A 25,603-nucleotide genomic window follows, 5' to 3' on the forward strand; every position below is an offset into this window, starting at 1 on the left:
CTCTGCCATCTTGGACTCCTCATTGACAATGAATTTAGGTTAAAAAAAATCATTCAATAGGACAAGAAGATCTTTTAATAATAAACTTATAATTCTTCATTAAGGTAAAATTGATATGAATATGCACCAAATAACATATCATGAACATTTCAAAAAGCAAAAACTATGCAGGTAGAAGAGGAAACAAAAACATCTTAACAGCCGGAAACTTTAATTCTCTTAGTGTCCATAAGAGAGCAAATGGCCAAAAAATTAAAGATGACATTTTGCACACATGCAGAATGGCACACTTTAAGATTATTTATTATAGCATTGTGTGTAATATCAAATATTAGAAACATTCTTTATGTTTACCAATAGGAAGCTCATTAAATACCATATTATAGTACATACATAAGTATGATGCACCTAGAAAGGAAGCTTACCTTGGAAAGAGTCCCAAGATGTACTGCTAAGTAAAAGGGGGGGGGGGGGGAAGCAAAGAACAGAACAGAAGGAAGCTATATGCTACCTCTGCTTTAAAAAGGAGGGGAAAATAAGAACCTATATTTGTATTCACTCTTACCTGAATAAAGAAACTACTAACTGTGGTTACCTAAGAAACTAACAACTGTGGTTAGTGAGATTGGGCAGGACTGGATAGATGGGAAAGAGGGTTTTCACAGTATAACTCTCTGTTCTTTGGTTTTTGAACCAGGTGAATGTATTAGTTACACAACGAATTACATTAAAAATATTTTTTAAAGTAAGCAAAAATTAAGGCATAAAAGAATTAAATTACATAACCAGTAATGTACATTAATGTGTTATAAACTAGTAGTTTTACTCCAATATTAATTTTCCTTTCTTACACAACAAATCCCTGAATTCTAACTAGACACAAGATTGTACAGAATAACAGCAACATTTCCCAGCTTCACTAGCATCTAGGTATAGGCAAATGACTAAGTTATAGCAAATGAGTTGTAAGAGTGATGAGGGAACAGAAGACAAGCTGAGAACAAAGCAGAAACTGACACCCCACGAACCGCCCCCCCCACCATGGGATATATGTGACATTCCTCAGGCACTCCTGGCTGCCCTAAAGGACAAAGAAATAGTTAACCTATAGATACCACAATCCTGCAAGACCTAAGTCTCCCTCAGTTTGCAAATGTCTTAGAAGTTTACAAGAACAAAGCATTTCTATCAACCTAGGTTCCATGGGGCGCCTGGGTATCACAGTCATTAAGCGTCTGCCTTCCGCTCAGGTCGTGATCCCGGCGTTCCGGGATCGAGTCCCACATCTGGCTCCTCCACTGGGAGCCTGCTTCTTCCTCTCCCACTCCCCTGCTGTGTTCCCTCTCTCGCTGGCTGTCTCTCTGTCACATAAATAAAAATAAAATCTTTAAAAAAAATAAATAAATAACCTAGGTTCCAGAAGGGAATGTAAATACAACTAAATGTCTTACAACCTGCAGACCATAGACAGAAACTTCTAGGAATCCAGGAAGTTCCCAACTATCTTTATGTTAATGCCTTACTAGAGGGGTAAACAACCTTAACTTGACAATGGCCAGGCCTCTGGTATCCTGTGAGTCCTCTTTAAGATATTAAAGTATTTTCTCAACCTCCCTTTTTCCTCACCTTCCCCCAACGCCATAGTATATAATTAGCCACCCCTCACAACCCGGGGCAGCAGCTCTTTCTGCCCACGGGTCCTGTCCCCGTTCTTTAATAAACGACCATTTTGCACCAAGGGATCTCAAGACCCACTGAACCTCACCTATATTCCACAACCTCATCAAGAGGAGAGAAGGTGTGAAACTTAGTCACGCCCTTGAAGGGAAGAGACATGCCATGAACTTCTCTTTTTTCCCTCCTTAGTACTGATGGAATTTTTGAATATGGGTGAGGTTTGGTGGGATAAGTTTTGGAGCTGACAACCAAGAAAGAATTCTTGAGACATCTTTGGTGCAAAATGGTGGTTTTATTAAAGAACAGAGATAGGACCCATGGGCAGAAAGAGCTGCCGCACCAGCGTTGTGAGGGGTAGCTGATTATATACTTGGGAGCTGGGGGGAGGTAAGGAAAAGAGAGGTTTTCAAAAGAATTTTCAAATGCTAAAGAGGACCTAAAGGATACCGGAGGCCTTGCCATTGTCAAGTTAAGGTTGTTTTTCCCTCTAATAAGACATTAACATTAACACAGTTGGGAGCTTCCTGGAGGAACATTATATTCTGCCTACTCAAGTATTTGTGAATGGGCTGCAGATTCTAAGGACATTTAATTTTATCTGCATTTCCTTCTGGAAGTTAGATTATTGATAAAAATGCTTTTTTTCTTGTAAATCACTAAGTCATTTGTAAACTGAGGGAGACTCCTGTCTTGTAGGACTATAATCTCTATAAGTTAACCATTTGTTTTTCCTTCCCTTAGCTTTAGGGCAGCTAGGAGTGCCTGAGGAATGTCACACATATCCCATGAGGTGGGGGGGACGGGGTTTGTGGGAGTCAGCTTGTGTTTTGTCCTCAGCTAGCTTTCTGCTCCCTCATCACCACCAACTGACACTCAGATGTGGCAGTAATCAATCTGACCATATGGATGAAGGCAACATCCTAAGGAAAGCAAAGCATCAATATAAAAGCATTCTGGGTCCTTGACTTGTGGAGGCATGAAATCAGCCCTGAATTATTTGTGCTTTGCCAGCTATGTGAGAGAGAACTAGACTTGTTTAAGCTATTGTTAATTTAGGTTTCTATTATAACAGCCAAACTATATCCTCATATAATACATGAACTTATACAAATATCTATATATTAAGCCCTTAATAAAATCTACGAAGTAAAATAAGATGTTATCTGATTACAGTACAATAAACCTAGAAACTATTAACAAACCCAAAATTAAAAAAAAAATAGATACATAAAAAATTTCCCTTAAAACAACTTTTGAGGAAAAACTCACAAATGTATAATACTTACAAACTGACAATAATGAAAACCTACACAAAAGAAACAATGGGACACTGCTAGAGCAGTGGTCAGAGAAAAAAAGAACAGTCTTAAATACTTGTATTAATAAACATAAATATGTTAATAAATATAAAAATGAAAGTAAATAAAGCATCCAACTCAAGAAATTATAAGAAGCTATATAAAACATAATTTTAAAAGATAAAAGATATTAGTGAATTGTTAATCAAGAACATGAATAAATCTAAGAGTTGGTTCTTAAAAAAAGAGAGAGAGAGAGAGAGATAAATCCATTATCTAGTTTTATCAAGAAACAAGAGGAAAAGCTCAAATAAATAAAATAAGGAAATAAAGACATAGAAGTGTAGGGGCCAAGAACAGGCCAACCCAAGATGGACCATTTTGGCACAAACATTATTTTGAGTAAAAAAACAAACAAAACCCCAGCAGATACAGGAAAATCTCTTTACATCCCCCTCAACAGCCAGCTTGTACCATGAAGAGAGCTATTAAGAGAAATTGCTCTTAACCTAAGCAACTTACCTACATAATAGGGCAACACTTGTTTTCCAAATATCTCTCACCTTCCTGCTAATGGTCTTTCTCCCCTTTGTATCCTTAGACCAGACCTTCCTACTCAGCTCCTCGAGGCCTCATGTTGCCTCACACTCTTCGGAATTTCCACCTCAGCATGGATTCCCTGAAGGTATGCTATTAAATTTGATTTTCTCCTGTTAATTCGTGTCATATTTATTTAGTCCAGCTAGAAGGACCTTGAAGGGAAGAGGAATACTTCCTCTCCAACAGAAGAAATTAAAAGAATGAGAAGCTATTTTACCCATCTGTGTATAAACAAACTTGCAAAAACCTGGGTGAGATGAACAATTTTCTAGGAAAAATAAATCAAAATTAGCTCCCCAAAAGATAGAAAATCAAAACAGACCATTTACCATATAATAAAAAGGCTGTACAATTAAGTTTTGTTCAAAGTATCAGGTTTAGATAGTTTACCAAAAGTCAGGTGCAGGCCATTTCAATGTTTTTTTTTTAAAGATTTTTATTTATTTATTTGACAGAGATAGAGACAGCCAGCGAGAGAGGGAACACAAGCAGGGGGAATGGGAGAGGAAGAAGCAGGCTCATAATGGAGGAGCCCGATGTGGGGCTTGATCCCAGAACGCTGGGATCACGCCCTGAGCCGAAGGCAGACGCTTAACCGCTGTGCCACCCAGGCGCCCTTCAATGTTTTTTTTAATATCCCAGAACACATAAAAAGAAGGAATGGTCCCTAGCTTTTTTAATGAAATGTGCATGACATTTATACCTAAAAATGAGAAAGAAAAAAGCTACAGACCAATCTCAGTTCCAAATGCAAAAATCCTAACTAAAATTTAGCAATAAAATTAGCAGTATATTAAAAGAATGATGTATTTCATGATCAAGTGGGGTTTATTCTGGAAATGTGAAGATAACTCAATATTATGAAATATTAACATAATTTATTGATAGATATTGGAAAAAATATTATTTTCACAGAAACCGAAAAGGTATTTAGTAAAAATTCAATATCCACAGGAATGTGAATACTTCTTTAATGTACACATATCTGCTTCTCTTACTCTTTCCTATATAGTGAATTACCAAACTGAGTTTTTTACTGGATGATTTGGGAAAATTTTTTATTAGAATTCTTTACATCTGTCTGACATATATATCAAGGATAGTTTTACCAGAATCTTTACTTTTTTTAAAAAAGATTTTATATATTTATTTGAGAGAGAGAGAGCATGAGCAGGGGGAGGGGCAGAATGAGAAGCAGACTCCCTGCTGAGCAGGGAGCCTGATGCAGGGCTCAATCCCAGGACTCCAGAATCATGACCTGAGCCAAAGGCAGATGCTTAACAGACTGAGCCACCCAGGCATCCCTAGAATCTTTACATTTTTATGTGTTCAAATCTATCAATCTTTCCTTTTTTTTTTTTTTTAAGAGAAAGAGCGTGTATGTATATGTGAGCATAAGGGGAGGGCAGAGGGGGGAGGCAGGGGGAGAGGGAGAGAGAGAGAAAATCCTAAGCAGGTTCTACACTCAGCAGCACAGAGCCTGAGGCAGGACTCAATCCCACAACTCTGAGATCATGACTTGAGACAAAATCAGGAGTCAGCTGCTTAACAGACTCAGCCTTCCTGGTACCCCTCAAATTTTCCTTTTATAGTGGTGAGAGAAAAATTCTCTAAAGGCCTGATATACAAGGGAAGCCATTTTAGATTTCCTTCTAAGTCAGCATGACTGTATATAAACTTTGTTCAAGCCAAAGCCTGATTTATGGCCTGCCGTGTGTACATTGTCCATCTGGTTTGTGAATGAGTAGCCTAAAGGAAAACCACCTTGTCCTTGAAATATGGATCAATACTCCTGCTCCTTGAATTCCTGCCTATATGCTAATCTATAATCTTTTGAGCTTTTACAAGATGTAAAAAAGTATATAACCCTGTAAACCCGTTCATTCTCTGGAACACTTTCTTCCCTGCATTTCCCAGGTAGCTATCTCAATTTGAGCTCAAGTAAAACTAATTTTTTTTTTTTTAATATTAGAGTTCTTTCTCTGGTAACTTTGCAGCAACAATAGATTCTAGATTTTGTGTCTTACTAAGAAAGGTCTTCTCCATTCTGAAACTATATAAAATATCATATTTTTCTTTACGTGTTTAATATTTGATTTTCAAGTCTTTAATTCATCTGGCATTTATTTTGGAAGAAAGATTAGTGAAAGGTGCCAGTTTTGTTTTTACTGCACAGTTGGCCTGTTCTCACATACCATACTGACCTTTTGCACCAATGATTTGAAATGCTAGCTTTTCCTAAACTAATTTCCATGATAGATTTGGGTTTATTTCTAGATTTTCCTTGTTGTCCTAGTGACTAGTATAATAAAAAGATAGTTATCAAAATTGTTTCAATATCTGTACACTTATATTATCTTTTGATATTTAAAGATGGTCCAACTAATTTTTATTACATACTGAAATAATAAAATTTTTATATGGAAAAAACTCCTGAAATTAACATAGAATTCAAAGAGAAACTATTTTATCAACTTAAAACTTTTTTGAGAATGTATAACATAACAGAAAAAGGACACTTACAGGGTACCTACTGTGTTCAAAAACTTTGTGAGGAATAGAAGTGAAAGACATGATGTTATGTAAGCAAAGATTCATCAGGAGCTTCATTCAAGTAAGGGAGTCTGTTTGCTTACACAATCAGTGCTCATTCGCTCTACCTCCATTTTTCCTCGCACACAGTCTTTACTTTTTTTTTTTTTAAGATTTTATTTATTTATTTTTGAGAGCGCGCGCGTGCGCACACAAGTGTTGAGGGGAGGCAGAGGGAGAAGCAGACTCCTTGCTGAGCAGGGAGCCCGATGAAGGGCTCGACCCCATGACCTGGGATCATGACCTGAGCCAAAGGCAGCTGCTTAACCAACTGAGCCACCCGGGCAACCCCACATACTGTCTTTACACAGTAAGTTTCATCCTCTGTCTCTTTCTCACACATACTCACATGCATACGCTATTTTGTTAAACTTACACATACCTGTTTGATTTCTTTAACAGCCAAAGTAATTGAGAACAAGACTGCCTGACTAATGCTGCTCTGACAGGAAATGTTACAGGCTGATTTAGCTCCTTACATATACATTCCATTTCTTTCACCATTGTCCAGCTGTAACCTGAAATGAAAGAAAGAAATTCAATTTTTCTACCTGGAATCCTAAAAGTCAGTTAAATAGAAAACTAAATTAAATTACCTATGGGTAGGTAATTTATAGGTATTTTATATAAAGTTCCATTTGGATTCAGAGTGAATTAAAATACCAATTAATAAATGAAAATAGTTTGAATGGAAAATAGAGACAAAAAATCAAGTCTAAAATCATGCCACAAGTGACCTAGAGCAAATTTAATAAAATATTAAAAAGGTTTTACTAATCTCTCAAGCACACAAAAGCACATCTTGACACTACATTTGTCTTAAAGATTCTAAGACTCTTTCCTTAGTGCTATCTGCCTCATATATTTTTTTTTAAGATTTTATTTCTTTGAGAGGGAGAGAGAGAAAGTGAGCTAGAGTTCAAGAGCAGGAGAGAGAAGCAGACTCCGCACTGAGCAGGAGCACAATGAGGGTTGATTCCAGGACACTGGGATCATGATCTGAGCTGAAGGCAGCGGCCCAACCAACTGAGCCACCCAGGTGCCCCTATCTGCCTCATTAATATTCTCTATAAACTTAGATTTTCCGGGGTATCTGGGCAGCTTAGTTGGTTAAGCATCTGCCTTAGGCTCAGGTCCTGATCTCGGGGTCCTGGGATCGAGCATTTCGGTCTCCGCACTCATTGGGGAGTCTGCTTGTCTCTCTGCTTCTCCCGTTGCTCATGCTTGCTCTGACTCTCTCAAATAAATAAATAAAATCCTTTTAAAAAGGTAAATAAATAATCTTATATTTTCTATTGTGTTACTTAAGTATTTTTTCCAATAGAAAGATGCCTGCCAGGTAGTAGATGTTTAAGAAATAATTATCTTCATGATTAGTTTTTGGCTAGTCCAAACTATTTATACATTTTACCTAAAGTAGAAATAGTGGGAAAATGACTTTCATTTTTTTTTAATGATTTTATTTATTTATTTAGAGAGAGAGCATGTGCACGAGTTGGGAGAGGGTCAGAGGGAGAGAGAGAGAATCCCAAGCAGACCATGCTTTTAGCATGGAGCATGACATGGGGCTTGATACCATGTCCCTGAGATGATGACCTGAGCTGAAATCAAGAGCTGGATGCTTAACTGACTGAGCCACCCAGGTGTCCCAAAAATGACTTTTAAATATGGGTTTTAAGTCATGTTAAGAGACTGTGGAAAACACACTTGCCTGTTTATAAAAACTTTGGGAAAAAAATTTATATTTTGGGGGGCACCTGGGTGGCTCAGCTGGTTGAGCAACCAGCTCTTGATTTCGGCTCAGGTCATGATCTCAGGGCTGTGAGACTGAGCCCCTTGTCAGGCTCTGCACTGGATGTGGATTCTGCTTGGGAGTTTTTTGGTCCCTTTCCTTCTGCCCCTCCTCCCTTTCTCTCACTCTGTCTCTAAAAAAAAAAAAAAAAAAAAAATTATATTTTCAAAATAACAGCCTCTATGGGGCGCCTGGATGACGCAGTGGGTTAAAACACCCGATTCTTGGTTTCTGCTCAGGTGGTGATCTCAGGATTGTAGGACTGAGCCCCACGTTGGGCTCTGCACTCAGCATGGAGTCTGCTTGAGACTCTTGCTCCCTCTCCTCTGCCCCTCCCTTGCTAAATAAATAAATAAATAAATAAATAAATAAATAAATAACAGCCTCTATCAAAAACAGGCTCTAAAAAGTATTGGTCAATAAAGGAATATTTTTACAGAAAACTGATGTGGGGGCACCTGGGTGGCTCAGTCATTAAGCATCTGCTTTCCGCTCAGGTCATGATCCCAGCGTTCTGGGATTAAGCCCCACATGGGGCTCCCTGATCAGCAGGAAGCCTGCTTCTCCCTCTCCCACTCCCCCTGCTTGTGTTCCCTCTCTCGCTGCCTCTCTCTCTGTCAAATAAATAAATAAAATCTTTAAAAAAAAAGAGAGAGAGAAGAAAACTGATGTGAATATGTTAGTTTAGCAGCTAAATTCCTCATGAAAGAAGGGCAATGTTGTGCTTTCCTTGAAAATCTGAAAAACTGCATCTTTATAATTAGAAAAAGGGATTGCTAACAGAAGCTGTATTTGCATGACTATAAACTTATAACTCTTTTCTAAATCTGTGAAATAAGGGGTGCCTGGGTGGCTCAGTCAGCTGGGCATCTGACTCTTGATTTCTGCTCGGGTCGTGATCTCAGGGTTGTGAGATCTGGCTCCATGCTCAGAGTGGAGTCTATTTGGGATTCTCTCTCTCCCTCTGCTCCCACCACCCCCCTTCACATGCATGTCCTCTCTCGCTCTCTAAAATAAATAAATAAATCTTTAAATAAAGTCTGTGAAATAAGAAGTAAGGAAGCATAAAGCACATGTTGGTAATGACAAGAGGCCAATGGGAGAAAAGCAACCTGGACACATTCAACACCAAAATGACTTCAAAATCCAGATATGATCTAATTTGGTTAAAGCCTGAGGTTAAGCCAGAATTCTACTAAACAGTGACAAAAGGAATTTAGAATCAGTAAGGAAGTTACTGAACTGTTTCTAGTTTGCTTTCTTTAAATACTTTGAATTATAAGCAATATTCTTTAATGAAACTAATAAAAATTAAAATGGTTAAAAAATTAGAATTATGGTAAAGCATATTATTCTTTGTCTCAATCATATCAATTGTTGGCCCCAAGGGTTAGAACCTAAATGCCACTACTCACTAGATAGCAGTTACTTTAATCCTATGTTGGACTACAAAGTTAACATCTAAAAACAGTAATTGCAGGGGTGCCTGGGTGGCTCAGTCGGTTAAGCGTCTGGCTTTGGCTCAGGTCATGATCCCAGGGTCCTGGGATCGAGTCCTCCATCAGGCTTCTTGCTCAGTGGGGAGCCTGATTCTTCTCCTGCTGCTCCCCCTGCTTATGCTCTCTGTGTCAAATAAATAAATAAAATCTTTAAAAAAAAACAATAATTGAAAAAAAGTAAAAGATGAATTCCCTGAACCTGGGATAAAGACTAACATGTCCATAGGCTCTAAATATCTTCTTAGTTTATTTTTACCACGTGGATAGGTACTCCAGAGCATCTGATTGCTTATGAGCTGTTTAACTATAAATCACTGCCTAGGGATGTATGAAGAAATAGAAAGATGAACCCAAATAGCATAATCCGTTTCAACCAGGAAAAAGAAGCAGAATGTCAGGTCCCATCCTGAAGTGAAGAGGTGAAAGGAAAGAAGGGATCCAGCCTAGAGGAGAGTCTCATGGCCTCCATGCCAGACAGGAAACCTCCAGCCAGAGAGGAAACTAGCAAACTACTTGTGGAGCCCCTTTCAATGTCCATGGAGTAAAACTTGTGCTCTTCAACAATACTCCCCATACGTCAGGCCTCATCACCGGAGAAGTTTTTGTTACTACTTCTTTATCTTTCATCTGGTACATAGGAAGTTTGTTCCAAGGTAAAAAGGAAAAAAAAAAAAAAAAAAGAGTATGGAATGTTTTGCAAGTTCAAAGAGACTAACTCAGGATTTCTTTAAAGTCTGTAGAGGCAGTTTTGGTTAATCTAGACCATGCAAATTTCCCATCCAAGCGTGGTGACACAATGTCATCAACAAATGCTGCATCTATCTGAAATAAAAGAGAAAGTCATACAGATGCCTTCAGGGCCAGACCTTTATCTCCATTAGGCTCCTAGATTGTGGAATAAGTTTTTGGTTTTGTATTTAAACATGTTATTTTTATATTTCAAGTAGATTTTAATTTGACCAATAAGAAATACATTTTAAAAATTATTACCTTCATTGACTTTCTCAGGATGCCATCCTGTTGTCCAACCCAGGGAAAATGTCACATCTGGAAAGAAAGATGTCACTGTGTCTATAAAAGGTTTTGCATCCACTACCCTGCTATTTCCATTTGGACCAGGAAGAATATCAGCATTAATCCACACAGGACGTTTCAGATGCCTCTTCACATTTTCCAAGAGCATCATGGATGGTTCCACCGCTGCCAGACTAAAAACATAGTTGTTGTCAAGGAGACACGTTCAAAAGTAAAAGTGAAAAGATCTTTTAGACTAGTGGTTTCAGTGTTCTCAACTTCCTACTAAAAGTGTAATACGATAATGCCTGAATTAAATAAAATCAAAGATCACAGCACCAGAAGGGAAAGCTAACATATGCCATATTTCAAAATGTTGATTTATACTTATTATTCATGAGGACACCTTAAAAGTTCTATGAATACATGAAAAATGCCACTATTTGTAGACAGACTGAGGTTTCAAAACTCTGTATTAGGAGCACTCAGTATAAAATAATTTAAGAAAAGACATAAATATTCACTCATCAGAAAATGTATAAATAAGACTTAAAAATTAGATATACTCATAACCTGAAAATTCACATTTATGAAAATACCTAAAGTATACCCAAGCACTGTGTCTCTAAAACTGGCTCATGACCTCAGAGAAAAGAGCCTCTTTTCCTTCACATATTCTTTTAAGTTTGGATGCATAAACACATTTCTAAAACTGATTGCGAAGTGTAAAATTATAACAGCCCCTTAAAGCTTTTATAAATTTCATTTTCATCTCATAAACATCTTTTCTGGAAACAGAAGACAACTAGATTTTAGTTACTATTTATTTATTTTTTAAAAGATTTTATTTAATAACTTGACAGAGAGCACAAGCAAGGGGAGTGGCAGGCAGAGGGAGAGGGAAAAGCAGGCTCCCCGCTGAGCAGAGAGTCCGACGTGGGGCTCCATCTCAGGACCCTGGGATCACAACCCAAGCCAAAGGCAGACACTCAATCAAATGAGCCACCCAGGTGCCCCTTTAGTTACTATTTAAAGAAAAAAGCAGTTTTACTCTTTTCTCTATATCTATTCTAACTGACATCTATAGATTTTGAAACAATAAGGTTTTAATCAGCCTACATACATTTTCTTTTTTAAGATTTATTTATTTATTTATTTATTTATTTATTTATTTATTTATTTATTTATTTATTTTAGAGAGAGAGCAAGCAAGGAGAGGGGCAGAGGGAGAGGAAGAGAGAGAATCCTCAAGCAGACTTCCTACTGAGAGCAGAGCCCAATGCAGGGCTTGACCCCAGGCCCCTGAGATCATGACCTGAGCTGAAATCAAGAGTTGGACACTTAACCAACTGAGCCCCCCAGGCACCCCCATGAATTTTACTTTTTAAAAATAAATATACAAACTTTACTGGACTATTACACTACTTATAATTCTGAATCTCTTCTGAACCTTTAAGGCCTAAGGTTGCTTCTGAGAAAATTAGCTTTTAGTGACTACTACAGTGAGAGGCTAAGACTCAGGGAGATGGCTGTCAGAGGGGAAAACATTCAGTACCTTCCTCACATTTCCATCTTTCTTAATATATTCTAGTCCTCCCGCCTATGCTTCCACCATTCTTCAACTCACTCCTTTCAGGCCTCCTACTATAAGAAGAGAAACTGATAACCTTGTTATTTATTAGGTTATATTTATTAGTGAGCAAGGATACTGTTCATTAAAACCAGAGGAAGCCAGCCTCCAGCCTCTATGTCATTCTGCTCCCATGTAGTGAGCTTCTTTTTGTTCATTCTTCTCCCTCTGAATGGAGGCCCTAGATGTCAGTGGATTACTAAACTCTAACGCTGGACCTTGCAGACTTTAATTCAAACGCTGTCATTTCTCTGTCTCAAACGCTTTCAGCCGTGATCAATATCACTACCATGGTAAAACCACAATTCTCAGATCTGGCACCCCCATTTTTGGTAGCAAGCAACTTGTACTTGTGACTCCAAAGCTTGCTTGTCTGCAATTCTTACAGCAGCAGCCAAGTTCCTGTGGGGTTCTGTTCCTCATGGGTGGAACAGAAGGAAAACCTGAACTAATCCACACATGTCTGCCATCAATGTCTCTTTTTCCAGAAAGAATTCCTATTTCTTAAGAAATCTGGTGTCTGTGGAGGTTGGGTTAAACACCCAGTTTACATTTGGGGGGGAGATTCTTAGGCCTTCTCAATTTAGTAAGATGATATAGGGCTGTTCAATAATGGTTTACTACTGGATAACATCAGCAGACAGCATATTCTCCCCAAAATTGAAATTCCACCAGCATATATGAAGTGTCTACAATGTGCAAAACACTGTGCAGTTAAACCTAAGGAGTTATGACACAGAACATAATGAAAAAGAATTTAATAGACATATTCTATTTTATATGTGAATATTTTAATTATTGCTAATATAGACGATGTTGATGCTACTTACCCTCATTGGTAACTTAAATAAGAAAAACAAAACCTATATTAAGAAAAACCTAGAACCTTACTAAAGAAAATAAAACTTTTTGTGTTGAGTTTTTACTTTTCTGGCACAGAGAGTTGACAAAACAATGATAAAATTCTTCTTGAAGAGTAAATGTCGAGGAAAAGCCACTTCATTTTGGGGGGAAAAAAAGACTTAGGATGTACTTTGCCCAACAGCAACATATAATGTGTACATCAAAGAATAACATACCACATTCCAGATAAAATTTTAGTACTTAGTTATTATTTATATACCAAACAAAATAACTTGGAGGCATAAAATAAAAACTAGTAAAATTTGACTAATAGGTCCATCAGCTACTGTTACAGAGGTAGTACAGAATTCTGTGAACTCTCCAACCAGGCTGGCAGATTGCCTACAAACTATGTGACAACAAGCAGTCTACTGACTCCTCTCTGCCTCAGTTTCCTCATCTGGAAGTGAGGATGATAGCAATAAACTATCTCCTAGGATTGTTATGGGGATTCAATGAATTAACGCATTCAGTGCTCTTAGAAAAGTGTCTGACACAGTATACATGGCCATTTAACTGTTAGTTAAATTCATTCCCCTTCAAATATGTTATGACCAAAATATTTGCAAAATCTTTTTTTAGTGGCTTAGCTCGTGTGTGTGGTAGCTGCTAGGAATGAATGAGTTGATCTGACTGGTGAGGACCCAAAGAATGTATTAGAACAATTCAATGGGCAATAGTAAACATACACATGAAAAGGCAAGGAGAGCTAAAACTCTGAGTCACCAAACATTAAAGATCAAATGCTTTATTTCATGGTACAGAGAAAACTGAACTAGCTCCAGGAAACCTGGGATCTTGTCCTAGCTCAGCTGTCACGTTAGCTACTGCCCTTGGGTCAATTATTTAACTTCTCTGGGACTATGTCTCTTTGTCAATAAAATAGAGTTGGGCCATTTGCCACTCTAAAAGCTTTAAGACCAGCTTTCTCCTGGTGCCTGGGTGGCTCAGTTGGTTAAGTGCCTGCCTTCTGCTCCAGTCACGATCCCAGGGTCCTAGTCATGATCCCAGGGTCCTGAGATAAAGCCCCGAATCAGGCTCCTTGCTCATCTGGGAACCTGTTTCTCCCTCCGCCTCTCCCCTTGGCTTGTGCTTTCTCTCTCTCTCACTCTCTCTCTCTCTCAAATAAATAAAATCTTAAAAAAAAAAAAAAAAAAGCTCTCTCATTTACCAAGAGTAAAATGAGGTTTACTGGTATATTTAGCCCTACAACAAACAGAGTCACCTTAATGATTCTGTAAGATTTCCAAATCTTTATTAATTTCTTGAGAAAATTCAATTTAAAAATATTGTTCATAGATAAGGTAGGTCTACCACAAATCCTAGATATTCATAGCAGTTGCCTTCATGGGGTTTATGGTGAGCTTTTGTGATATCACAACATATTCCTGGCTTTACCTATAACTTTTACACTGGCAAAATACCACAAAAGTAAAATTTCCCATGACAATCATAGGAAAGGATATACACTTAATCTTACTCACCTGTCAGTGCTTCCAAGATATTATTTATAAGGAACTCTTGGGTTATTGAAAGACTTCTAGATAATTCCCCATATACAAATATAACATAAATCAAGTAGGGTATGCATTAACACCCAACTACTACCAACTCTCTCTCTTAGACTACTTTTTTTTTTTTTTAAGATGGGGAATGAAGGGTAGGCAGAGGGAGAGGGAGAGAGAGAATCTTAAGCAGGCTCCATGCCCAGCACTTAGCCCAATATGGGACTTGATCTCACAACCCTGAGATCATGACCTGAGCCAAAATCAAGAGTCTGACGCTTAACTGACTGAGCCACCCAGGTTCCCCTCAGACTACTTTTAATGAAAGTAGCATTTTATTTATTTATTTTTAAAGATTTTATTTATTTATTTGACAGAGACAGAGACAGCCAGAGAGAGAGGGAACATAAGCTGGGGGAGTGGGAAAGGAAGAAGCAGGCTCCCAGTGGAGGAGCCCGATGTGGGGCTCAATCCCAGAGCACCGGGATCACGCCCTGAGCCGAAGGCAGACGCTTCAGGACTGCACCACCCAGGCGCCCCAATGCAATTCCATTTTCGTTTAAAGTATAAAGTTGTCAAGCACAGATATATGAAGTTATTAATCTTCCATTTTTATTGTTATTCTATAACAACTAAAAGACTGAAAATGTTTATACAAATACCTCTTGAAATCCAGCTTGATGCCTTTATTGCTTTTTATAACTGCAGTCAGCCATTCCTGTAAAGTATTATCACTATTTGTTTCAGGAGGATGGGCCATGATTGGTTGGCTATACTCTGATCCATCACCTGGAAGGAGGACATCAGCCTCTATCATGTGAGCCGTACCTGTCCAAATAAAAGACCTTAAGTTAATGTTAATAAAACAGGGACTGAAGAAGATTTCACATCCAGCAGCCTTTTGAGGAAGATAAAAACTAACATTTACTGAGTAACTACTAAGTACCAGGTACTGTACTAGGCCTTTACATGTTTATTTCACAGATGAGCAAACAGGTGAAGAGTTAAATGCCTTTCCGTAGGTCATATAGCTCTTAAGCTGTTGTTCTAATATTTAATTTCTTCCCAGTACATAGCAAACTGAGTATACACAGGAAGGATTAATAAGTGTTTGCTGAAGTTTCTGAGAACAAAAGTAGTACTTTTATCTTCTCACTCCTCAAATCAGAAGCTATAGATATTTATTGTTTATAGTCACACTTTTCCTGAAGATGCTACAAGAGCTTTTTTAAATACATTTTTTATTCTCAAAAAGACTTAATGTTTTCTATTTTTCTTACCAGCATATTTTTTAATATGAATGTGTTTAAAATCTAAATGCTAAATAAATAAATAAATAAATAAATAAACAAAATCTAAATGCTGAAAGCCTGTAACATAAAATTACATTATATGTAATAAATTCTGTAACAACTTTGACTATTCTGGATGTGTTGACAGTGCAATACCAAGTAGTATTTTTACATTGTTTCCCCTGTACTCTGGGTTTTTTTTTTAAATTATAGACATTGTTGAAAATCCATTTTTACATGTTAAGCAAACTGAAACAGCTCTATTAATAATAGTTATGCTAAGTTTAAATATTCTGGGAGAAATGAGATAAATCACTGAACTATAGCCTTCATGTCTCTAGGATCCTCTCTTTTCCTTTAGACTAAAAAGAAATCGCAAAACTAACCATGGCTGAAAAAGGATTTGTGAAGAGCATTCCCAAACTATAAAATCTGGGGCTCTGGTTTTGACTAACAGAATGTAAAAAGGACATTATCTGAAGACTAAGTAACCTATGAAAACTTCCCAGATCAACATCAGACTGTCAGCAATTGGAAATGACTTTCCATTAGCAATTTTAAAAATAGGTTACTGGATGGAACTACAGGGTATTATGCTAAGCGAAATAAGTCAATCAGAGAAAGACAATTATCATATGATCTCACTGATACGTGAAACTTGAGAAACAAGGCAGAGAATCATAGGAGAAAAGAGGAAAAAATGAAAGAAGATGAAACCAGAGAGGCAGACAAACCATAACAGACTCTTAATCTTAGGAAACAAACTGATATATATATTATATATATAGTTTGGAGATATATATATATATGTAGATATATATATGCACATGTGTGTGTATTATATGCATGTGTGTATTATATAGATATAAAATTATAGATTAAGTTAGTCAACCAAAGTCTTGATTTCTAGCCTGAGCATAAATATTGCCCAAGGCAATTAATTATAAATTAGTATACAATGACTTCATCTGTCCATTCAACAAATATTTATTGAACTTCTCCTTAGTACACTATGAAAGACACAAAAATATGTTAAGATCTACAATACTTATCATAAAAATTTACCCAAATCACTACAATATCTAAGCAAGTGTAATAATATATTGAGAGTTTCAAATAGGTAAATTACTTCTGGAAAATAAGAAAATTCTTCCATTATGGAAATTTATTCATTTTGTAAACAAAATTAGATCTTTTAGAAAAATGTTTATGCAGCCTAGAATCTACACTTTGACCATCTAAGTCTTTGATAACTACAAATACGCCCAGATATCAAAAAAAGAGCTAAACTGGGGCATCTGGGTGGCTCAGTCATTGGGCGTCTGCCTTTGGCTCAGGGCGTGATCCTGGCGTTATGGGATCAAGCCCTGCATCAGGCTCCTCCCCTGGGAGCCTGCCTCTACTCCCCCTGCTTGTGTTCCCTCTCTCGCTGGCTGTCTCTATCTCTGTCAAATAAATAAATAAAATCTTTAAAAAAAAAAAAGAGCTAAATTAATCTATTATCCAGTGTAAATACAAGAAACTGTACTGACTTACTTTTCAGTGCCTCATTGAGTTGTGCCTTGTGGTTAGCTGCATGATACCAGACGATCTCAGCGCCATCTTCTGTTGTGGTCAGGTTATTTCTCAGAAAATAGTCTAGTATATTTTCACTCCAAGATCCTAAAACAACATTTATATCAAAACGAATGGATTGTTTTTTATGCAGCAAACATTTTTTAATAATAACGGGAAGAGCATATTTTGGGGAGAATAAAAGATTAAACTGGAAATAATACGAGATTTTAAAAATTGAGAACAAGCATTATGATGTGGCAGGTATACATTATATATATAAACATGCTGTATATGATATAAGTAATAATTACTAAGCATATAGGATAGCCTATCTGAAACTCAGAAGCATAAGGAAGTATGGAGGAAGAAAAAGAAATGGTAAGAAGCAGGTATTTTAAAGCAAGAATTTTCACATGATAGTCTCTCCAATTCTGGACTATAAATAAGTAAAATATCTGTGAAGTCATATTAAAAGCTATGTTAAAACTTCTTAACTTTTGTGCAACTTAATTGCTTTCTCCACCTGAGGCCCCATTCTATATTTATATTAACAATTTAGAATCTTAAATGACACATTTAAGCATATTCATCTTCGGATTATGAATCTCAACAGCATTTATATGAGTAACTAAACTCCTGAATTAGTAATTATAGATTTATCTAGAATGTACACATACACATAATTCCCATATCTATCAACTATTTTTTGGCTCACCATATTTTCTCTTAAAGTCTTTCTCTTAAGTCTTAAAATATGTGAGTTAATCAAAACTAAAATATTTGAATCCAAGTCTACTCCATACTATGTCATATCCCATTATAACAATGAGAAAAATGGTTACCTACCTAATTCTTGTTTATTCACTTAAACATTTTAGTACCTACCAATTGGCTGCAAATTTCTTATGCATGAGATTATGTTTTCTGTTAATTATTAGTTTATTAACTCTGCCTGATAACTGTTGAAAACCTACAAATGGCCAGCCAAAACTGCCGATAAGACATTGAGAAAACATCGGAAACCGGGGATGTACTGTATGGTGACTAACATAATATAATAAAAAATCATTAAAAAAAAATAAAGGAACTGTTGCCACACACACAAAAAAAGACATTGAGAAAAAGTAAATTTTGATTAGAGAATGGAGGAACATATAAAGAGAACTTCTAACTAATATGCATGGAACTTAATGACCACTCTGTATATTGGGCTACAGAATAAAGGTGAGAGTTACCTGTAGCATCCACTACAGCCCAAAACATATGGCTCTATTTAGCATAGGCAATAGTCACAGACTATTCAGACTCAGATGAAAATACATAGCAATTTTTAAAATATTTGAATTAGGCATCTTTAGAAGACACATTAATTATAGGCTAAAACAGAAATGTCCTACAATGGGAAAATAATTAAAACATAGTATATCTTCATGATAAAAGAAATGACTGATATGGCTGTTAAAAAGTTTTTGAGATATACCAAAAGTCTCACAGAAATGGTAATCATGTGTATTATTACAAAAAAAAAAAAAAAAACCCTAAAGTGTGTCTGTGGCACCTTTCAACTAGACACACTGCATCCAAAATTTTTATAAGGGCAACTTACAAATTAACAATTAAATACCATAATTCCAGCAATTAAAAACATTTGAAGTAAAAAGTTCTCCTTGCCCTATTAATGGGTGAAACTGTTACCTTAACCACAAACTGTTTATGTCTTTAGAATTTAAGAAGGCTCCAATTACCTATGAGCTAGTGTATTATTACTATTTTAACTAGGCTATAACTGAAAACAGGACAAAGAGAAAGGCAAATTAGTTGTAATTTTTTTTAATTAGGACTTTTTTGGGAAGCAGTTTCAGGTTCATGGAAGATGTGCCCTCCCCTATTTTTTAAATCTTTTTGAGGTGATGAAAATGTTTTAATATTGATTGTGGCAATGGTTACATAACTCTGCTATACTAAAAACCACTATATTATATGCTTTAAATAAGTGAGTTGTATGATATGGAAATTATATATCAATAAAGATTTTTTTAAAAAGAAAAAGCTAAAAAAAAAATACATTTACCCTTTTAACCCAGAAATTCCACTTTCATAAATTTATCCCATAGACAGATATGCTTATATGTGGGAATGACACATTTAATACAAGGATATTTGCTATAACATTGTTTGTGATAGCAAGAGTGAAAATAACCTAAATCTCCATCAACAGTGGATTCATTAAATAAATTATGGTCTATCCATGCAATGTAACATCATCCAGCCATTAAAAAGAATGAGGCAAATACATTTGTACTGATATAATCTCAAAAGTATGTTAAGTGGAAAAAAAGCACAATGGAGAACAATATGTATGGGTACTGTGGTGGCAGGAAGAATAATGACCCCCCTGCCAAAGATGTCCATGTCTTAATTCCTATAAACTGTGAATATGTTATATTACCATAGCAAGGGGAATTAAGGTGACAAACAGAATTAAGGTTGCTACTCAGCTGACTCTGAGGTGGGGAGATGAGCTTGGACTATTATTATTACCCCCAGGTGGGCCCACCCTTCACAAGATCCTTATAAGTGAAAGAGGGAGGCAGGAGAGTCAGTGTCAGAATGATGCAATGTGAGAGAGACTGAACCAGCCATTGCTGGCTCTGAAATGGAGGAAGAGACCATGACCCAAGAAACTCAAGCAGTGTCTAGAGGATGGTAAAGGCAAAAACACCAATTCTCTCCTAGAGCCTCCAAAAGGAATGTACTCATGCTGCCACTTTGATTTTAGATCAATGAGACCATTTCAGACTTCTGACCTACAGAACTGTAAGATAATAAATTTGTGTTGTTTTAACAACCAAAAACTAATGCTCTAAAAAAGTAGTTTGTATATTTAAAAAAAGTAGGAGGAAACCAAAAAAAAGGTACATAGTATATGGTGGCCTGTATACTATGTTCTCAAAAGTCAGGACTGTTAGTGTCAACCAAAAGAAGAGGGAAAACTGAAATAAAAGCATTTAGTTGGGGTCTGAGAATTGCAACTTAGGGAGTTTTTTAAAAACTGAAAGTCAGGGGTTTTTAAAGACAAAGAATGCTTCTATATGTTGTTTACAAAAAATTTTAATTGGGGTTGATGGCCGAAAATGAATCTTAGCTACACATAATTGGTTGCTAAGGCTATCACTAAGAAAACGTCTGGGGGCACCTGGGTGGCGCAGCGCTTAAGCGTCTGCCTTCGGCTCAGGGCGTGATTCCGGCGTTATGGGATCGAGCCCCACATCAGGCTCTTCTGCTGGGAGCCTGCTTCTTCCTCTCCCACTCCCCCTGCTTGTGTTCCCTCTCTCGCTGGCTATCTCTATCTCTGTCAAATAAATAAATAAAATCTAAAAAAAAAAAAAAAAAAAAAAAAGTCTGTTATTGGAGTACATTGCAGGTATTTGTGCAGAGTCCTTGGAATATTTACAGTTCAGCCCAGTTCAGAAGTTCAAGGTTCTACATGATGAGAATGTGCATAAGGCCCTCCTCCTTAATGGCCTTTTGGCTCCATTTTAAAACCCCTTGACATAAGTTATTCCATTTTATTTTACCAGTCACATTAGAAAATATATCAAAAAGTTACTACTGGCATTGTGTGGACTTTTTTTCCTACTTCAATATATTTTACAAATGTTCTATAATGAGCATGTATTATGTTTACAATCAGGAATAAACTTAAGCTGAAAAAAGAATATGTCACCAAAGCTGTCTAATGTGACTACTTAGGTTTATGTAAAAGATACTGTAACCTTCTGAGGGCCCCTGGGTGGCTTAGTCAGTTAAACATCTGACTCTTGATTTCAGCTCAGGTCATAATCTCAGGGTCCTGGGATTGAGCACTGTGTCCAGCTCCTCGCTCAGTAGGGAGTCTGCTTAAAATTCTCTCCCTCTCCTCAATCTCTCTCAAATAAATAAATAAATCTTAAAAAAATAAAAAAGATACTGTAACCTTCTGGAGTAGAACTGCCTGGTTTAAAACACCTCTAACTCTGGGGTCAAGCGACAGGGACACGCTAATTACCAGCTTCCGAAAGTTGTATAACAAAAAGCTGGAATAATGCTTGGCCACATCCCTTTGTCTTCATTTCTCACTCTTGGCCAATTCTAAGAGAAACTGGACTCACCAAAACTACTCCCCATTTGATCTACTGAATTTAAAGATAGAGTAAATGTCACTTTCAACCAGGACCTCAAGATGCAACATTCCTATCCTCTCACCACTCTTTTTCAACATCATACTAGAAGTACTAGCTATGCACTAAGACAATAAAAGTAAATAAAAAGTATACGGCTTGGGTAAGAAGATATAAAACATCTTGTTCACAGATGACATGGCTGTATATGCAAAGAATCTGAAAGAATCAACACAAAACTACCAGAATTAATAAGTGATTGTTGCAAGCTTGAAGGATACAAGGTTAATATATAAAAGTCCACTGTTTTTCTTCTTACCAGCAAAAAACAAGTGGAATTTGAAATGAAAAACACAATACCATTTACATTAGCACCCCAAAACCAAAAATACTTAGGTATAAATCTAATACAATATGTACAAGACCTATAAAAGGAAAACCACAAAACTTTGATAAATGAAATAAAAAAACTAAATGGAGATATTCCATGTTCATGGATAGACTCAATATTGTCAAGATGTCAGTTCTTCCAATTTGGTCTACAGAGTTGAGCAATCACAATCGAAATCCCACTAAGTTATTTTATAGATACTGACAAACTGATTCTAAAGTTTAGATGGAGGGTCTAAAACCCAGAATAGCCAACACAATCCTGAGGGAGAATAACAAAGAGGTGACATTACCCAGCATCAAGATTTACAATAAAGCTATAGTAATCAAGGCAGGGCAGTACTGGCGAAAAAATAGACACAGAGATCAATGGGATAGAACAGACAGCCCTGAAGTAAACATCCTGTAAATACAGAGTCAAGTGATCTTTGACAAAGGAACAAAGGCAATACAACGGAGTAAAGATAATCTTCATAACAATGATGCTGGAACAACTGGACATCCACATGGAATACAATGAATCTAGAAACAGACCTTACATCCTTCACAAAAATTAAATGCAAAACTATAAAATCCCTATAATACAGAAGAAAACCTAGATGACCTTGGGTATGGTGATGACTTTTTAGATTCAACACCAAAGGCACCATCCATGAAAGAAATAATGGGTAAGCTGGGCTTCATTAAAAAGAAAAAACTTTTGCTCTACAAAAGATAATACCAAGAAAATGAGAAGACAAGCCACAGACTGGCAGAAAATATTTGCAAAAGACATATCTGATATTGGACTGTTATCCAAAATATACAAAGAACACTTAAATCTCAACAATAAGAAAATTAACAACTTGATTTAAAAAAATGGGCCCAAAACTAACACCAAATATAAAGAAATGGCAAGCATTTGAAAAAGTGCTCCACATAATATGCCACCAGAGAAACACAAAACAACAATGAGGTACAACAACCCACCTATTAGAATGGCCAGAATCTGAAACACTGACACCACCAAATGCTGGTGAGAGTGGAACAACAGGAACTTTCATTCACTGGTGGTGGGAATGCAAAATGGTACAGCCACTTTAAAAGCTAGGCAGTTTCTTACAAAACTAAACATACTCTTAACCATACAATCCAGCAATTGTGCTCCTTGATATTTACCCAAAGGAGTTGAAAACTTAAGTCCATAAAAAAACCTGCACATAGATGTTTATATTGGCTTTATTCATAACTTCCAAAAATTAGAAGCAACCAAGATGTCTTTCAATGGGTGAATAGATAAATAAAGGTTGGTACATCCAGACAACTGACCAGGAGTATTACTGAGTGCTGAAAAGAAATGAGCTCTCAAGTCATTAAAGAACCTTAAATACATACTATTAAGTGAAAGAAGTCAATCTGAAAAGGCTACATATCGTATGATTCCAACTATATGACATTCTGGAAAAGACAAAACAACGATTAGTGGTTGCAGGAGGTGGGTGTGAATAAGTGGAGCACAGAGGCTTTTGGGATCAGTGGAATTATATTGTATGATACCATAACGAAGGATACAAAGCATTATATACATGTCTAAACCAAAAGAATGTACACCACCAACAGTGAACCCAAAGGTAAACTATGGACTTTGATTATGATGTGTCAATACAGATTCAAAAGAATGGGAAATGTTGATAATGGGGAGGCTCTGCATGTGTTCAGGTAAGGGGTATATAGAAAATCTTATTATCCTATGAACCCAAAACTACCCTAAGAAAGAATTCCTTTTTAAAAAGGGCCCAATATTCTTGCTATTCTTGGCCGCCTCAAAGGCTTTTCTCTTAACACCCACGCGAGGAACCAAGATTCTAAGCCAGTCCATTCTGCGCACACTGAGAATGCGGCCCCCCATTAGCAACAGGGAGTGGAGCTGCCAGAGGACTCTCTCAAAGCCCTGCAACTATAGGCCGGAGGCCAAAGAAAGTGCAGGACTGCGAGCCAATCCTGTGCAGCCCTTCAGGGACCCACAGAGGCGGATCCGCGCTTACCAGGGCCCCCAGCGGTCGCTGTCATGGCGACGGCCAACCGCAGTCCGCGGAGGCACGGAGCCGTGGGCCACCGCCGCTGACCTTCACAGGTGGCCTGGAAACCCTGGAAACCCTGGAAACCCGACTCAATAAACGACACACTGTACACAGAAGAGCCGCCTCCTACAGCCCACCGACCTCCGAGGGGAGGTTTCCAAGCGGCGACGGAAAGAGGAGCGGTGCGCACGCGCAGAGGCTGAGGCTCGCGTTTCACCAGCGCGCAGTCTCCGGGCTCGTGTCCGTCGTCCAAGTGTCGCGCGAATTGCACTTTTGAAAGCTAGTCAGAAAACGGATAGTTCTGAGGAACTCTACGTCACGGAAGGCGGAGGATGAAGCCTCGAGATTGAAGGAAGTCACTGGTGTGGGGGTACGATTTTCCAAAGTTTGATATATTTTCTCTTTTTGGTACAAAAGTGATAACGTGAAAGTTTTCTGTCTCCCTCTTCCTCTCCACCAGTGTTCATTCAGGAAACACTTGTAGCAACTGGATTCTCTCACCCGTTGCTTTTTTTTTGCCCACAACTCCTTACTTTACGCAGCCAAGCTGAAAAAAGACCCCAGAGGGAGTCAGAGCACTGACATTTCTGGTCCCGTGACCCTAATGCAGCTCAGTCAGTGGTAAGATTCAGATGACACATCACCTGACACATAACGCAAATGGCAACCCTTCAGAATTTAATATATTTTAGTCTTTCCACACTTGGGTTGTAATTATTTCAGTTTGTCTTCAGGCAGGCTTCCAGTGTTCTCTGGATGTTCTCTAGCTGAATCAAAAAGATTTCTAGAGTTTCAGAAAATACTAAATTCTAATGATTTCAGTGGTGTTTTAAAAAAAAAAACCTTTGAGATAGACGGTTGACTCCTATTTGATTTGCAGTTTCCTAATGATAAAAAAAAATGTTATACATTTAAAGTGTCCAAGTCAGTGTATTCATAGGATTTTGCAACCACACCACAATCAACTTAAGAACATTTTCATCACCCCAGAACAGTTACTTTCCATTTCTTCCCCAACCCTCTGCAACCACAAATCTACTTTTTGTCTCTGTGGATTTGTCTATGCTGGACACTTCACATAAATGGAATCATACAATGTTACAGTCTTTTGTGACTGGCTTCTTTCACTTAGCATATGTTGGCAAGGTTCCTCAATATTGTAGCATGCATCAGTACTTTATTCTTTATGGCCAAGTAAAATTCCATTGTTTGTATATACCAGACTTTATTTGTCCATTCATCAGTTACTGGACATTTGCATTGTTTCTGCTTTCCGGCTACTGATAACTAATACTGCTTATAAGCATTCATGTATAGATTCTGTATGGAAGTATGTGGAAGGCATTTCTCTTGGAGTAGAATTGCTGGTTCATATGATAACTTTATGTTTAACTTTTTGAGGAACTGCCAAACAGTTTTTATTTTATTTTATGTCATGTCATGTCATGTTATTTATTTGAGAGAGAGACAGCATGAGCAGGAGGGGCAAAGGGAGAGGGAGAGAGAGAATCTCAAGCTGACTCCATGCTGAGTGTGGGGTCCAACATAGGGCTAGATCTCATGACCCTGAGATCATTCATGACCTGAGCTGAAACCGGGAGTAGGATGCTTAACTGACTGAGCCACCCAGGCAC

At 37.3% G+C, this 25,603-nt stretch overlaps 1 protein-coding gene across 1 annotated transcript in view; it reads right to left on the reverse strand.

Moving 5' to 3' along the window:
- The window catches only part of FAM151B (family with sequence similarity 151 member B), a 37,095-nt gene extending 11,732 nt beyond the window's left edge, over window positions 1-25,363 (reverse strand). The window contains exons 1-5 of the mRNA XM_087862035.1: window positions 23,934-25,363; window positions 17,339-17,464; window positions 15,173-15,338; window positions 10,449-10,666; window positions 6,550-6,685 (exon numbers count right to left, since the gene is read on the reverse strand). Coding sequence (XP_087718161.1) covers window positions 6,550-6,685; window positions 10,449-10,666; window positions 15,173-15,338; window positions 17,339-17,464; window positions 23,934-23,958 — 671 coding nt within the window. The 5' untranslated portion in view covers window positions 23,959-25,363. The remainder of the gene's footprint in view (window positions 1-6,549; window positions 6,686-10,448; window positions 10,667-15,172; window positions 15,339-17,338; window positions 17,465-23,933) is intronic.
- Window positions 25,364-25,603: the final 240 nt, after the last annotated feature.

Source organism: Ursus americanus, chromosome 5 (genome assembly GCF_024610735.1).
Source record: "Ursus americanus isolate L20-20 chromosome 5, mUrsAme1.1.p, whole genome shotgun sequence".
In the NCBI taxonomy this organism is placed as follows: Eukaryota; Metazoa; Chordata; class Mammalia; order Carnivora; family Ursidae; genus Ursus; species Ursus americanus.